Consider the following 17,902-nt stretch of genomic DNA (forward strand, 5'->3'; position numbering starts at 1 on the left):
TTTGTTAGCTCAACCATATCTTACACATATGAACTTGATCGAAATAGCTTACTATAGGTAGGTCAGACAATTCATGAATTACTGGTAATCTGTACCAGTTGAGTTGCATTGCCTTATGGGAGATTACTGAAGTAATTAAGAACTGTACTTTACGTTGAATAACAATAAGATTGTCATAATCCAGATTCCAACCTAAATAGAGGACTAGATGATCCCCTAGCTAGGCTGGATCTCAAACCTCTGGGAATTTGATTGTTAGCGACACGTAACCCTCTCTCTGTGACTCTGAGTCTATCTTCAGTGTGTCATTTTCCTTATCTCAATTTAGTTGACCTTCATTAGATTCATACTTTCTTCTTTTGGTTGATAGCAACATGAACCCACTAAGAAAGACACATCAAGCCACTAGATAAGTCTTTAATCCTAGTGATTTCCGGAAATTGGGTTTCTGCACTTCCTCTCCCTCCGTTTCATTCATGCAACATCTGGAAATGCAAAGCTATCAGATTGTGAGTGTTTTCTGCTATAAAAGGTGTAGATTACCCAAAAAGCCTTTTTGTAGTGTTTAATCCAAATAAGCGGCATTCCTTAAAAATAATAATAAGCGGCATTGTTTTCCGATGTAATTTCTATCAAAAAAATTTACACACATGGCTAAATGGACCATCGTTAAAGTGATCATTGTTGTTACATCAATCCATCGAAGTTAAATGATTTGATACGTCTTAACATACATTGGTTGTGGTGATTCTTTGATTTGTTAAACTTAGGGATCGTTTCTATGGTCACTACCACTTTGTTTTTATCAACAAGCTTACTAAGTTACTAACAAACACACGTATAGTCAATCTGTGATAGATTTAGACTTTTAGCAACTAGATTATACCTACATTATTCACTCCTTTGGACAAAAAAAAAGTATAATAAACAACGTTTGTACTATACTACTCTCAACTCATCAATTATATACATTTCCTTTGATATCCACCATCAAATCTATTGACCAAAACGTGGCACAAAAATAAATTTGGCATCCATTTTATTGTTCTTACCTGACCACAAACCTTGACAAAAGCTCAATAAACAAGATCATGGAAAGGAAAATACGGTAGCATCTTTCGAAGTTTCGAGTCTTAATGCAAAATAATCCATATGCATCCCAACAACTATCAACTTTGTTCACATTGTCCAGACACTATTTTGCCTTCTCAATTATTTCATTAACAAATAAGACCTTATGCTAATTCTTGCTTAGCTTCTTGGTCTCACTAATTTGTCAAAAAAGAAAATCCCATTATGTGGACTATAATATAGCTTGTCGGTTTTTGAAGTTTGGAAGGCTTCTTCATCATTCTAGGAAGCTAAGGAACAAAAACCCAGAAGTGCTAAACTAATTTAGACCGGAAAAAAAAAACCGACAGCCCTCATGGACAATAATTATATACAACCAGGCGTATCATATTATTCTATGACACAATATCTGATTTGTTTATAGAATTTTGGGAGCAATAGAATTTGGGTGACTGTGATGTGATCTACGTCACTGGTTTGGTTTTTGTCTGATGTTAGATCGTGACCATACAGATGTCTCTGATGCTGTGGTGCTTACACTCGTGGCCAAGGTGTCAAAAGCAACAGATTGTTGATCCAAAAGGCTACCTCTTGTTTCTATATGAATTTTTTTTTTGATCTGATTGAGGAATTATTGAGTTGTTTAGTTTTCTGTTGGGTGATATCTTAGTGTTCAAAAATGTATTCCTCACATGAAATCAAAGTGATAAATGATAATCTATTATGTAGACCTGACAAGTGTAATAAGTTGAGAAATGCATATCAAATTCTTGTTTTTGGATATTTATATTAGAGATAAAGAGAAGAAAAAAATTAATTCAAAAATCTATAGTGTTGTGTCGGTATGTTGTGATATTTAGAGATTGTTTGAAACTCGCCATAAATGAACTTAATAAAATGAGGGAGAATCATTTGTTTTACTGGACATTGTTTATTTTGCTTTATCCTGACCTATATTGTGTGCCTTCTTCCTCGCTCGAACAATTGCTCATATCTATCAATCATCCTTAGTCTGTGAAACAATGTAATTATTAAGTTGAAACTTCAAAGGAACAATATACCTCCAAGAGCAAGCTGAACTCACAGTTTTATAACCTAAATGGTTCTTCCAAGTTGCAGTGACTGAAAACAATTCTTATTAGTCCCAATCGTGCTATGTGAATATGTGATTGAGTTTTTAACTCATAACAACTTTGTTTTTTTTGAATAAAACTTATAACAACTTTTGTTGTTCCTAATTCCAGGCATGAAACACTACTTTATAAATATTATAAGAATCTAGTGTTTCATATTGCCTATACAAGCAACATGGTGTTCAAACATAAACATAATGATGGTCCTAAATCATGAGAGCAAAAAGTCATTGATTATTCTTCTTCTTCTTTGTTCATTATATATATATATATATATATATATATATATATATATATATATAGTCTATATCCAGAGTGAACATTCATTCTGAAATTACAGAGTGAAGTTTCAATTTTAGCATACTTTTCGGTTAAATTTTTTCATCACAAGTGATTTAATATTTAGGTATGATATTCAATATCACTTCTGCAAAGTTTCATTCAATTTGACGATGATTTGAGCTTTCAAAATTGAGATTTACATGAACGGTTTACGTTGAACAAATTTAATTCGTTAATTGATTTAATCTAATTTCAATACCTTAACGATAACCGAATTAGATGAAATTTTGCAGAGATGATCTTAAATAACATACTTCAATATTGAATCACATGTGATGAAAACATTTGACCGAAAAGTGTGCTAAAATTGGAACTTCACTCTGTAATTTTTTCAGAGTGAAGTTCTAATTTTAGTACATTTTTCGGTCAAATGTTTTCATCACAAGTGATTTAATATTTAGGTATGCTATTTAAGATCATCTCTGCAAAATTTCATCCAATTCGGTTATCGTTAAGGTATTAAAATTATATTAAATCAATTAACGAATTAAATATGTTCAACATAAACCATTCATGTAAATCTCAAATTTGAAAGCTCAAAGCATTGTCAAATTGAATGAAATTTTGTAGAGATGATCTTAAATAACATGTCTAAATATTGAATCACTTGTGATGAAATAATTTAACCCAAAAGTGTGCTAAAATTGGAACTTCACTTTGTAATTTTAAAGTGAACTTTCACTCTGAAATTACAGAGTGAAGTTCCAATTTTGGCACACTTTTCGGTCAAATTTTTTCATCATAAGTGATTCAATATTTAGGTATGTTATTCAAGATCATCTCTACAAAGTTTCATCCAATTTAACAATGGTTTGAGCTTTCAAAATTGAGATTTACACGAACAGTTCACGTTTAACAGTTTTAATTCATTAATTGATTTAATCTAATTTCAATACCTTAATGATGTCCGAATTAGGTGAAATTTTGTAGAGATTGTCTTGAATAACATACATAAATATTGAATCGCTTATGGTGAAAAAATTTGACCGAAAAGTGTGCCAAAATTGGAAGAGTGAAGCTTCACTGTGGATAGAGACTATATATATATATATATATTAATATTAATCTCAATAAACTAATGAATGCCTGCTATATGAAATACTACATGATGATGTTATATTGGTGGCCAATTAGTTATATTTTTTGCTGTAAGAGGTCTGCAAGGTCGTATAGGTGGGGAACAAGCAGAACAAAGCTGTGAATCCTTGTGCTGGTCTTGGTGGGAGAAAGTCCTGCTTTTGTGTTTGATTCTCAGTTTTAGGCACTTTTAGCTGCCTCCATCGAAAAAGGGAACCCAAAAGTATTATAACTGGGTTCTTGGAACTGGACTCAGAGCACATGGTCATCCTCAGAACTTCTGTAGAAATTAAAAAAGTTGTTTTGGGCAAAATTAATTGAAGTTATTAAACAAATAGACAAATTTCAGATATACTATGTGAACAATGTAAAAGGGTTGGAATCATTCCAGGTCTAGGAATAAGTTGGGGGATCTGTTGTTTATGTTTTCATAGTCAATGAGATAAACAATGTAATTAAGATCCACAACATGGCTAATTGGGAATTAAGATAAACTTGGTAGAAGGATATGAGATTCACACTCAACTTTTCTTATTTTCATGATCTATATAATTTTACAGTCAATCAGATAGCTTGTGTAAGAAAAATTCACAACAGGGTTAATTAATTTGGAATTTGGAATAAAAAGGATTTGAGTTTCACACTCAACAAGCTGTTTTTTTTTTTTTTTGAATAAACTCAAGCTCAACTGGTTCTTGTACCTTTTCTAAATTCATGATTCGTTCATGAAAGTACAACTACGTACGTACAATATACTGGTCAAGAAAAAAATTGTGTGCAAAGATAAACCAAAAATGATCCTCTGTTCTATTAACTTCAGTGACTAGATCACACGTGTTCAAGTTATTTTCAACCTTTGCAAATTGCATGTTCTATTAAATTGCTTCAATTTTGTGAAAAAAAAACAAAATATAAAGGAAACTTAAATACAGTGATCCAGTCATAGGATATCCACTATTTTCATTTTATTAATGTCTTGCATGAACTCTTTTTAAGTGATTCTTTTCTACATATGATATTCCCTTGTCTTTTCCTACAAACGGTGTTCTTATTTGAGTGAAGAGGCTAAGTTTAGGACAAAAGGCCTAGCTTCTAATTGTTCAAATCAAAACTTAGGATTGAGATTTTGTGTTCACAATGTATTACCAATTTGATTAGAACATTATATTGAACAATTCTTAGTAATTATCTTCAGAAAGAATGATCATATTTCTCACCAATTGCAATTATCAGTTTATCACTCCTTAGATCATGCTCAATACGAATGGTACTAAACTGATGAAACAAGACTATAGGAAGCTCGATCAATTAGGCATCAACTTTTCGTTGGTGTTCAATTAGTATCTGTCATGCATTTTAGTTGTTGAAAACTTGAGATTTACAAAGTTCTTTTACTACTAATTGTTCTAATTAAGAATGATCTTTTTTTCTAGATAATGTATGAAATATTTTGAGAACAATTGTCAAAATTTAGTGTAGCCTGTGTAGGGGTGGACTTTTAGACACCGAAAAACCGAAAACTGACCAAAACCGTACCGAACTGACACCGAAAAACCGAAAACCGAACAAAATCGATCTATCAGTTCCGGTTTTACATCAAATTGAATAGTTCAGTTTCGGTTTGCGGTTTCGTCCGTGTAAAAAACCGATCAAACCGAACCGAATTGAATCGACATATATGTATTTAATCATTAATATTTAATATAGTAATAGGTGTATAACATGTTTTTATTTACTAAGAGTTACATACGATATACATGATTTTACATGATAATGGCCTCGAAATGTCTAACTTAATTGCTCACAGTCTTTAACTCATTAAATATTACGTTTGGTTAATACTCTATCGTAACTTTGTTGATTTTATTTGTTGTTTCTAACTTATTGCAATTTAGTTTACTTATTTACTAATTTGAAGTACTAAACTTGTAGCTTACTACTTTATTTTGATTTTAACTTTTGTTTTAAGTCAAGTGTGAAAAGTTATTACAAATGATAGGTTATTAACCGAAACCGAACCGAACCAAATTATAGGTGAACCAAAACCGTGGTTAATAGATATTTTTTTCGGTTTCGGTTTTGAGAAATACAAAACCGAGACCTCGGTTTCAGTTTTCGGTTAGTGCTCTTAAACCGAACCGATGGAACCGAGTCCACCCTTAAGCCTGTGTAAGTACCATATAGTTTGGTTTTTATATATAGTTATATATATCTCAAGTGAAAATTCAAAGTGAAGATTCACTCTGAAATTAAAGAGTAAAGTTCTAATTTTGACACACTTTTCGGTCAATTTTTTCACCATAAGTAATTTAATATTTAGGTATGTTATTAAAGATCATCTATACAAAATTTCATCCAATTCAGATATCGTTAAGGTAATGAAATTAGATTAACTCAATGAATTAATTAAAACTGTTCAACATGACCGTTCATGTAAATCTCAATTTTAAAAGCTCAAGACATTGTCGAATTAGATGAAACTTTGTATAAATGATTTTGACTAACATACTTAAATATTGAATCACTTATAGTGAAAAAATTTGACCGAAAAGTGTGCAAAAATTAAAACTTCACTCTGTAATGCCTAATGATAAAAACTATAATATATATATATATATATATATATATATATATAACTCTTTCGTTGGTCATTTTAAAAATAGATGTCATATCATTCATCTCTCATATACGAAAGATTTGTAGTAAAATTCGAAACACACCTATACTGTTTCTTTTCAAGTAAGAATCCCAAGTCCGACACCGCGTGATACTAGCTAGTTTACAGTTAATATGTTTATACGTACACAACATGCATATGTACGCATGATAATGGTTATGTAGCCTGATTCTCATGTCATGAAACAAGATGCCCTTAATCGTGGTCTAAATAACTCCGTCAAAATCACTAGGCATTTTCGCTAGAGCAATCTGTGACAGCCGCCGGAATATTGACCTTCTGTAGACGCCGGAATTTGACGCAATGTTAGCTGCTAGAGTTAGAAGTTGGAATCAATTATCTAACTACATTCGTACACCGTTTAAGAACAGGACAAAAAAGGCCAAACCACACTTCCCAGACCGCCGAACACATCTTCCTATCCCCATCAGAAACAAACCAGGCCGTTCATGTTCTGTTCTGTTCTGCTCTGCTCAAGAGGCAAGAGCTAGAAGACAACATTGAAGCTCGAAACCGGTGGGCGGTCTGCACACCCTGTAGTTGGTATGTGTACAGTACACAGTATCTACAACACTCCACGCGCCGCCCTATCCGGCCATTAAGCGAACAGATAGAGATGACTGCAGAATCACATTGATCAATCCAAAAGGAACGTTTAACTGGGTTTAAGTTACGTAGCCAAGAAGAAATCTATATACCAAATCAGAAATCGATCAATATCATTGTTTTTCCGTTACAGATTACAATTGGATTATCATTACCCCAAGAGAAGGGAAAGCCACTAAATTAAAAGAAAAGAAAAAATTATGGTACGGTCGACTTTGTAGTTTCTCCATCTAAATTAATAATGACGAAAACAAATGAATATAATTTAAACTCTGATTGATTAATTAAGCTTCCAAGAACCCGGTCATCCTCAGAATGGAATTCCGGACTTGACTCAAATCCCTCCCCTTCAGAGTTCTTCCATTTCCGGTGCACACCGAAAATGCCATCTTTCCTTCCACGCGCCGCCGTACAATCATATGTGGCGGCACTATCTCGCCTTCATCTTTGTAGTAACGCTCGTCGTCGTCGAAGTCATTAAGAACACCACCACCGTCGACTGCACGGCCACGGAAGTCGAACATTTGATTCGGAATCCTCACCGGCACCGAGTTCCCCATTTTCTTCTTCTTCTTTGCTGCCGACGACTTCTTAGCGTGTTCTTTCTGTTGTTGCCGAAAATCCAAGCAGGACTCTCCGTTCTCAGAGAATATTACTTCGGCTTCTTGAAACTCTTCTGTCATGGCCATATCAAAACTTGAGACCTCTAAACCAAAACGTCCACTTTGGTCGTAAAAGACTGAAAGAGAAAAAAGGGTTAACAATTCAATCCAGGAAACTGAAGAACAAGAAAGCTTGAGAGGAAAATGAAAATGGGGTTTGGGGTTTTATAGGGATTTATATATAGGAAGAGGAAGATGAATCGTAGTGGGTACACTTTGATTGTTTTGTGGTGTCAAGATGGCGTCACAATAATCTATTGAGGCATTGAGTGCGGTCCCCGCCAGAATTTTTATTGGTTATTCCATTTCATTTTTTTTTCATTAATCAATTCTAGGGCTTGTTCTTCTTCTAGCTCCACCGTTTTTTATTTTCTAATGGAATCAAATTATTATAATTAATCTTGTAAACGAGCTACGTGCTTTTCTTGAGGCTCACGGCTCTGATCTGGTGCCACTACTTCTGGGCTTGTTTTTAGCTAAGAACACATTGACTTCGTGTAATTGGTTAATTACTTACTTTTGGAGAGGCTTTGGAGCTTTGTAGGGATATTCCTAGCTTCCGTTTAATTTCTACTTTCTTTTGGTCAAAAATTGAGTTTTTGTTTTGGTCCGGGAGAAACAACTTTTTCTGTAGAATACGGATGCTGGAGTAGGGCAACAGTGCACGTATAGTTAACTGACAAATTAAAATGGTTATGTAAAAAACATTTAAAATGGGTGATTTTGAAAATGGAAATAACGGACATGTTTGATTAAATGCTGAATGAGATCGGGAATAATTATCCGAGTTGAATCAATATTGTTAGCATGGGACAGGGTGGATACAACGATCCACGAATGTGTTGTCGTAATTAATTAGTAATTTTGTTAGATTTTCTGGCCATTATGTCATAGCAAGATTTACTACTCATTGAATACCATATCAGGGGATACATGGTTAATATGGCACCCGGGAAAAAGAAAATATACATTTGCAGAGTAGGAAAGGATCACTAGAGATTGCATTTTATTAAAGAGTAACTGTCATTACTTGAGAAAGAAAAATCACTATAATTGAGTAAATTGATGCATCATATTATAAGAGAATTACTCTCTATAATCTTATGGTGTATCTTATTATAATTAGTATATGTTAATTTAATAAATAATGATGTATAATCTCTGATTCTACGAGACTTAATATAATGCATATATAAAAACTTCATTATCAATGAATAAATATATTTATATATATTTTGATGCGTATTACATTCTTCTGTGTCACATCATTTAATTTTTTACTTCCATGACAGCGGTGAGTTTTAGTGAACCAAAAACATAAGAAAAGAAACATACCATATGATCGTCTGAAACTTGATGGAGCCAAATTAAGCCGGTTTATTATGGAATTTCGAACTGGACCAATGATTTTGTGGTATGTATATGTTGGTGACTTGTGTCATTTAAAAAACCACAGTAAAACTAAATCAATTAATTTACCCCGTTGGCTGTTTATTGGGCAATATCGAACTTTGCAAGGAGTACACGGTATAGTGACTATAGTCCTTCTCCATATTACGCCACATGGTAAAATCATAATTGATAGGAAAGTAAAAATTGTAGTGGAGGCATAATTGCTTGAAGATAAAAGTACCGACTAAGTTTGGCCGGAGAGCTCAGCCAAGCCGAAGCCGAGTTGCTTGGAGTAACCAACTTGCGGTGTTTACTTGCGAGAGCTGTAACATCCAATCAATCATTTGCTTCATACGCGTAGGTGTAACGCCTCAGATCGATCCACCTCCGCGCATCCAACGGCTCGTGCTCCGCTTCGGTGAGGGCCCGCGTGAAAGGCCCACCTAATTTTATCCACAATCATTTCGAATAAGACAAACCACTAAAAGAAGGACACCTGGACTGGGTGACCTTAGGATAGCGCGCAAACGCGAAGTGGAAGAGAGAATGATTGAGCGCCACGTTGCCCCGGCCGTTGTTTTCGTGTAATAGTTGGGTGAAGCAATCGGCCGGGACTTTGGAAAGGGATTGAAGTTGTTGTGTCGAAGTTTAGGAACCAAACAAAAACCCTAATCAAAGCCCCTCCTCCCCTCGTGGAGTTTAGGGCAGCTCTCTCTCCCTCTCTCTTTGATTAAGATTGTGTTATGATGTATAAGCAATTAAATTGACTTCATTATCCAGCCTAACAAACAAAATAACAAATGTTGACGAATTCGATCATGCGATCGTGAAAATAATATGGCGTCGTTCATAAACTTGATCGAAGCAGTAACATTTCAATCAAGGATCTAATATTTAAGGTCGTTGTGAATAGATTTGATGATTCAGGAGATAACAAGGAAGGAGTTTGATGGAAAGAAGATAATCCTCATTCAGTTTATTATATATATGCCTAACTGTAGCTTGTTTTCGCTTTCTGGTTAACAACACGGTTAATGTAATAGGCATGAAGAGAGAGGAGACGTTAGATTGGATGCATGAGTGATGACATTGGTAAGTAAGGTTAGATTAAGAAGCTGGCATCCTTGCAATTTAACGTGAAGGAAATGTTCATAATTGGCCGGATCAAAATTAAAACTTGACGAATAAGGATGAGAACAAGTAAAACTCGCGCGCAAGGAGGGATATAGGTCAAGGGTGGTCCAATAGAAGACCCCAACAGCTAGGAGATGATAAAATTTGCCACAGTTGGGTAGACGTACATAACTCTTTTTAGTGAAAACGACTTGAGCATAAAGTTTTGGAAATCTTCTACCTGATTTGGAATTTTAGGTTCTGGCACTTGAGATATTTTTGTAGTAATGATCGGTGGGAGAAGGTCATCGATGAATGTGACTTCAATCTCAGCTGTTTATTACGGCCGAGTCCTGCTAGTTTTGGTCAGTACGTGATCGATACTGATCAGTGTCATCACGTTAAGTTCTCGGCCATTAATTAGTTACTCTATTTAGTCAATGCCGTTTTGTATCTGAATCAGATTCATATCAGATGGAAATATATACTGAAGGTATTCAGGTTTGGCTCTTCATACAAGCTGCAACTGATTTCGGCTTTTCTTGTTTTTCTCTACAGAAGTTGAATTATCATGTTGTTGTGTCTTGCTCAACAGGTGAAGCTCTAAATCAATATTCTCGAAGTATCAGTCTAGCAACACTTGTGTGTTGGCTCTTTTGTTTCTGGAGATCTCATAGCTATTCAACTGTATTGAATTAGGTTTGTGATTACCTAGCTTAGTTCACTGTTAAGTTAAGTTGTTCAGATCTGCACAAGTAAGCTTTGTGTGCTTAGTAAAGAGATTCGGTTTAATCTCTACTTGTGGATGTAACAATCTTGATATCATAGTGGATTATTGTGTGTGGACTACAATAAAGTCTCGCAGTGATTTCTTCCTGAAAAGGTTTACACTGTAGTCAACAAATTTGTGTTTAGCTCTTCTTAGTTTTTGTTCATCTGTTTACTTTTAATTGGCATCAGAGCAGGTTCTAGATTTTTATCTAGTAGATCTGGTATGATGGAACGAAACTCTATAAACGCACCTCCTCCTTTCACTGGCGATAATTTCTCTGATTGGAAAGGAGCTATGAGAGCTTTTGTCTCTTCAATTGATTCTCGATCATGGCAATGTATTCTACATGGATGGGAACATCCTGTGATTGAGACGAAGGAAATTGAAAGTGGATTTAAACCAGATGGTGCTATCTCTAGTAGTTTACCTCTTAAACCATTTAAAGATTGGTCCAAAGATGAAATAGCATTTTGTGAAGCTGAAAACAAAGCAATAAATGCCTTGAACATAGCTTTATCTAAAGATGACAGAATGCTGGTATCTCATTGTAGCACTTCAAAAGAACAGTGGGATACTCTAGCTGAAACATATGAAGGTGATAAAAAGGTTCAAGCTCACAAACTGCAGTTACTTGAACATGAATGGGAAGCCTTACAGATGGAGGATGACGAGACTATTGATCACTTTCATAAAAGATTGATATCGGTAGCCAGCAAATGTGCTAGTCTTAATGAAGCTATCCCTCAGCATAAAATTGTTAAGAAATTCTTAAGGTCTTTACCTTTGAGATTTCGAGCAAAAGAGACAGCCATTCAAGAAACTCAAAACCTTGACATCTATCCCTTGGCTGAACTTGTAGGCAATCTTAAAACCTATGAATTTAAGCTAAAGGATGATGATAAGAGAGAAACCAAGAAAACGAAGAATATTGCTTTTAAACCTTTAAAGGAATAAGAAAAGGTTGATGATAGTTTAAATTCGACTGAGTTTGCTCTTTTGACTAAAGAATTTAAAAGATTTTTGAAACATAAAAATTCCTCAAAATCTGCTTCAGAACCAAAGCGTTTTCAGAATTTTAGTAAGAAATCAAATGGTGATACTGCTTCTAGCAAATATCCACAAAACAAGTCTTCCTCTAATATTAGATGTTTTAAATGTGGTAGAGTTGGTCATATTGCTACAGACTGTGGAAATAGAAAAACAAAAGATTCTGAAACAAAGGCTCTTAAATCTTCTTGGAGTGATAGTGATAGTGATAATGATGATGCTGTTATTTTCAAAAATGTTTCTCTTGTTTGTTCTCTTCAAAATTCTTACAGTGACAGTTCCGATGGAGAAGATGGAGAAAAAGAAGACAAATACGCAGAGTTATACACAGCATCATTGGGAATGTTAAAGAGGAACAAAAAATTGGAAGACAAAATTGATCAAATTACTAGAGAACACACAAAGACTGAGATGATGCTCAGGTCTGCTCAAAAAGACTGGGAGTTTAAAAGGAAACATCTGGTGAATGACATTGAGAAATTGAATAATGATCTTCTGAAGACAAATGGCAATATAAATGAAGTTGAGCTTGCAAAGAAAATTCTTGATCTGGAAGAAAGTTTAAAAACAAAAATAGATGAAAATTTTTCTCTGTCTTCTGATATTTTATTGTTGCAGGATAAGCTCAAGCAACTGAAGAAAAATTTCAAAAATTTGAAGTCAGTTCAAAATCTATGAGTAAGCTACTGGAAGGTTCAAAAAAATTCAAAGATACCTCTGGACTTGGCTATAGCGGTGCCAAATCTTCTGCACATAAAAATCATGTTAATTTTGTTAAAGAACAAAGAAGCTCAGTTGCTTCGTTTTATGATGATGAACCAACAAATATTCTGCACAGGTATGGTCAAGAATCTGAAAAAGGTAAATCTGAAAGTTTTTTTAAGAAATCTTCTTTTACTCCTGTCTGTCACTTCTGTGGAAAGATAGGACATATTCGACCAGGCTGTGAAAAAATCAAGAGAAACTTCTCTAGTTCAAAAGAGAATGATAGTAAGTTTGATATGTTAAAAACTGAGCTAGATAAACATAGTGAAATTCTGAAACGTTTATCATATCATATCTTAAAGGAGAAAACTGTAAATAAAAAATCACATCACAAGTCGAAAATTTGGAATGACATGCCTCATACACATACCAATTGTTTTTTTACTGATCTTATTCCTAGTGATGAGCCTGTTATTGCTACTTGTCTCTCAGCTACATTTACTTCTGATGATGTACCCACTGTAGCTACTTGCTTAGTTGCATTTACAGCTCTGGCAGAAAGAAGATTTGATTCATGGTATCTTGATAGTGGCTGTTCAAGACACAGGACAGGTGACAAACATTGGTTCAAATCATTCGATGATGAGTTCACTACAGGTAAAGTAACATTTGGTGATGGAAGAAAAGCTCGTGTTCTTGGTAAAGGTACAATTCATGCTACGAATATGCATGATCTAGATGATGTTTACTATGTTGAAGGACTGACAGCAAATCTGATTAGTATTAGTCAATTGGCTGATAAAAATTGGGATGTTTGGTTCAACAGTCTCAGATGTGTTGTGCTAGATGCTAATCAAAATTGTATCATAAGGGGTCCTAGAGCTTTTGATAATTGTTACATGTGTACACTTGTACTCATATTGCTATGGAGTCTTGTCTTATAGGTATAACCTCTGAGGATACCTTAAATCTATGGCATAGAAAAATGGGACATATTAATTTTCAAGACTTGATAAAAATCTCAAAAAGTGATGGTATTAGAGGCATTCCAAAACTGTCTGGTAAAACTGACACTGTCTGCAGGGGTTGTAAGGTTGGAAAACAGACCAGAACAGCTCATCGAGTAGTAAACTCAACTTCAACTACAACGATTCTGGAATTGTTACACATGGACTTAATTGGACCTGCACAACCTGAAAGTGAGGGAGGCAAAAGCTATATCCTTGTTGTGGTTGATGACTTTTCAAGATATACTTGGGTAACTTTTCTGAAAGACAAAAGTGAAACTTTCGAATCTTTTAAAGGTTTAAGTAACATTCTGATTAATGAGAAAAGAAAGTTTAATCTAAGAATTGTCAGAATTAGATCTGATAATGGGACTGAGTTCAAAAATAAAGCTTTTGCTAACTATTGTCATGAGCAAGGTATATTTCATGAGTTTTCTGCTCCGATCACTCCACAACAAAATGGAGTAGTTGAAAGGAAAAATCGTGTTCTATTGGACATGGCTCGAGTTATGCTGCATTCTGCAGGAATAAAATCAACTTTTTGGGCAGAAGCAGTGAGCACTGCTTGCTACACGGCAAATAGAGTCTTATTCAGAACAGGTGAATGTAAAACTCCTTATGAATTTTGGAGAGGTAAGGTTCCTAATATTAAGTACTTTCATGTGTTTGGAAGTCCTTGTTACATCTATAAGGATAGGGATAAGTTGTCTAAGTTTGAAGCAAGAAGTGAACCTGGAGTTTTTCTGGGATATTCTGTAGACAGTAGAGCTTTCAGAGTTTATAATGTCTCTTCTCAAGTAATAATGGAAACGATCAATGTTGTTGTTGATGATCATTTTGTTAGACAAGTGTCTGAATCTCCAGAGTTATTTCCTTTAAAAATTGATGATGACAACTCAGATGAGGAATTAGAAAATAGTGTTCTAAATCATGAAAATGCAGATTCTGTTTATACTGCAGGACCAAAAATTCGACCTAGTTACAGACAAGTTCAGAATGATCATACTGTATCCGATGTAATAGGGTCTATAAATGAAGGAATTAGAACTCGAAGGCAAACCTCTCAGCAACAAGAGTCACAGGTAAAGGATCAGGTATCAAACCATCTTGCTCTACTCAGTTTTGTAACAATCAATAAAAAGAAAATGAATCTTATCAAAACCTTTGGCTTTGTTTCTTCTTTTGAACCTAAAAATGTGAAAGAAGCTTTAACTGATGATGATTGGATCCAGGCCATGCAAGATGAACTACATCAGTTTGAAAGACATAATGTTTGGAGTCTTGTACCACGGCCTAACAATTGTAATGTTATTGGTACAAAGTGGGTTTACAGAAACAAAAGTGATGAAAAAGGTAATATCACGAGAAATAAAGCTAGGCTTGTTGCACAGGGTTATTCACAGGTAGAAGGACTGGACTATGATGAGATGTTTGCTTCTGTAGCTCGTTTGGAATCTGTTAGACTGTTGCTTGCTATTGCTTGTTATCTAAAGTTTAAGCTTTTTCAGATGGATGTCAAAACAGCTTTTCTAAATGGGTATATTGATAAAGAAGTGTTTGTTGAACAACCACAAGGATTTCAGGATGTGCATTTGCCAAATCATGTTTTTAAGCTACACAAAGCTTTGTATGGTTTAAAACAGGCTCCTAGAGCTTGGTATGATAGGTTGCCAGCTTTTCTTGTAAGAAATGGCTATACTCGTGGTTCTGTTGATAAAACTCTATTCATCAAGCATGCAAATTCTCATATGGTCATTGCTCAAATTTATGTTGATATTATTTTTGGATCTACGTGTGACACTTTAGCAAAACAGTTTCAACAAGTTATGGAAAAAGAATTTGAAATGTCTATGGTTGGTGAGCTATCATTCTTTCTTGGCTTACATGTTAAGCAACTTACCAGGAGCATGTTCCTCTCTCAATCTAAGTATGCAGAAAACTTGGTGAAGAAGTTTGGACTAGAGTCAAAGACAAGAAGAACTGTGACAACACCAATGAGTACTACTACCAAACTTTGTGATGATGAAGATGGAAAGGATGTAGATCAAAGGCTGTACATAAGCATGATAGGCAGTCTACTATATTTAACTGCTAGTAGACCTGATCTTTGCTACAGTGTTGGAGTGTGTGCTCGGTATCAAGCAAATCCAAAAGAGTCACACATGGAGGCTGTGAAAAGAATTATTCGATATGTATCTACAACTATATCTTGTGGCATATATTATACTTGTGATACTAATGTTGAAGTTGCAGGGTTTTCTGATGCTGATTGGGGAGGAAATTTGCAAGACAGACGTAGTACATCTGGAGGATGTTTTTATGTTGGTAATAACCTTGTAGCTTGGCATAGTAAGAAGCAGAACTGTATTTCACTTTCTACAGCTGAGGCAGAATATGTTGCTGCTGGGAGTTGTTGTACTCAAATGTTATGGCTTAAACACATGCTCAAGGATTACGGTATCAATCAAGGCAAAATGACAATATTTTGTGATAATACTAGTGCTATAAATATTTCTAAGAATCATGTGCAGCATACTCGAACTAAACATATTGATCTAAGATATCATTTTATTCGTGATTTAGTTGATCAACAGATTCTTGAATTGTCATTTGTGAATACTGAGGGACATCTAGCTGATATTTTCACTAAACCCTTAGATGCTGAGAGATTTGTGTTCTTGAGAAATTCCCTGGGTGTTTGTACTCTACAATGAAGATCTATTGTGAACTACAAAGGTTCCTTCCTGTTCTTAGCTTGTACATTCTCAATTTCAGGTTGTTTCTCAGATATTCTCTTTTAACTGATGTTTCTATGTTACTCTTGATCAATTTCTTCTTCTCTCTCATTTGTTTTTTTGGGATACTTTCTGAGGTTTCACATTACACTTAGTTTCACTGTGGTGGTTCAAAATAGTTGCTGAGCGTCCTGATCAGGAGCTGGTGTAGTGGAAAATGGTACTTCATCTTTCAGTTGCATGCTGCAAATAAATTTTAAAAAAAATAACTGCATGCAACTATAGGCCAGGTTGGTTCTTCTCTCCAGGGATTGACTAACTCCTCAATACCTGGTGGCATGGACTGACTTGGTCTCCCCGGTGGATTTCATATAATTTGGCCAGGCTAGTTCTCCTCTCCAGGGATTGACTAACTACTCAATACCTGGTGGCATGGACTGGTTTGTCCACCCCGATGATTGAATTTTTCTCTCAGCAATGTCCTGAGTGGTTCTTATCAAATGTGACAGTTCACAACAATGGTGTTATAAGGAGTTGATTTAGAATATTACACATGCTGGTATAAGGGGGAGTGTTGCTCAAAAGCTTGCGTATCTAAGTGTCTCTCTTCTGTTTTGTCCCACGTGATCTATTCTTGCACCTTCACCCTCACTGTATCCTGATGATTTTCAAATGTTTTGCTGCAGAATCTATTGATAAAAAGAGCTCAAAGAAACCCTAGTTAATCTTGCACATCTGTGTTCTAATCTGTTATTGATCTATGTGTGATATGCTTTGCTGGAATTTTCTCTTTTTATCACAATTTATTGCTTCCACTTGTAACCGAGTATATTCTTGTGTGAATATCTTTTTCTCTCTGATTTCTCGGCATTTATGATTTTGTGCATCTATCAAAGGTTTTCCTGTCTTTCTAGAAGCGTCTTTTGCATTGGTTTAGGAAGTGCATTGATTCTAGAATTCTTTTGATATTCTGCTAGGGTTTGAACTTGATCCGTTTTTGCTTCTATATAATTCTTTGATCTAGTTCACAATTCTTCATTCTTTTTCGCTCTCTCTTCCTTGTCAGTTCTCATATTTTTCTCTAAGTGTGCAGGTATATCATGGTGCGCTCTCATTATCCTTCACGTACTGGTGAAACTTGACCGTTTGAGTATGACGGAGCGTCGTCGTCTCATTGATGATGCTGTGTGAGATCATGATATTTCTTCCTCTGGTTTTGAGATTCCTCCAGTCTTGCCATTTCCTCCTCCTTCATCTCATGAGGCTACACCTCATGCTGCACTTTTGGCCTCTCTCTCTCGGCTTCAGATCTCTCAAGACTTTTATGCTGGCCGTATGGAGAGACACTACTCTATGTTGGATCGTGCTGTTGGTAGGCTAACTGTGGCGATAGCTGTCCTTACAGATGCTATTCTCGACACTCCTGGCAGGCACCGTTCTCCCTATGGCTCTCGTTCTCCCTCTCCTTCTGTACTATCTCCTCGGGTTTCTCCTCGACCTTATGGTTCTTCTGGTTACTTATCTTCTCCTCCAGCCGCTGGATGCAAGATCTGGAATGATGCT

At 35.2% G+C, this 17,902-nt stretch overlaps 2 protein-coding genes across 3 annotated transcripts in view; one reads left to right on the plus strand and one right to left on the minus strand.

The window, feature by feature from the left end:
• The window catches only part of LOC126788605 (cold-regulated 413 inner membrane protein 1, chloroplastic-like), a 131,635-nt gene that overhangs the window by 39,681 nt on the left and 74,052 nt on the right, over nucleotides 1-17,902 (plus strand). The gene's annotated exons all lie outside the window — the stretch shown is intronic.
• On the minus strand, nucleotides 7,012-7,670 carry LOC126788613 (uncharacterized). Its single transcript, XM_050514623.1, has one exon. It carries the CDS (start codon nucleotides 7,593-7,595, stop codon nucleotides 7,191-7,193), a length of 405 nt encoding a protein of 134 aa, XP_050370580.1. The 5' UTR covers nucleotides 7,596-7,670; the 3' UTR covers nucleotides 7,012-7,190.

The sequence above is a fragment of the Argentina anserina genome, chromosome 3 (assembly GCF_933775445.1).
Source record: "Argentina anserina chromosome 3, drPotAnse1.1, whole genome shotgun sequence".
Lineage (NCBI taxonomy): Eukaryota > Viridiplantae > Streptophyta > Magnoliopsida > Rosales > Rosaceae > Argentina > Argentina anserina.

Excerpts from the sequence above, each read along its gene's own strand:
- LOC126788613 (XM_050514623.1), bottom strand. The coding sequence starts at position 7,595 with ATGGCCATGACAGAAGAGTTTCAAGAAGCCGAAGTAATATTCTCTGAG.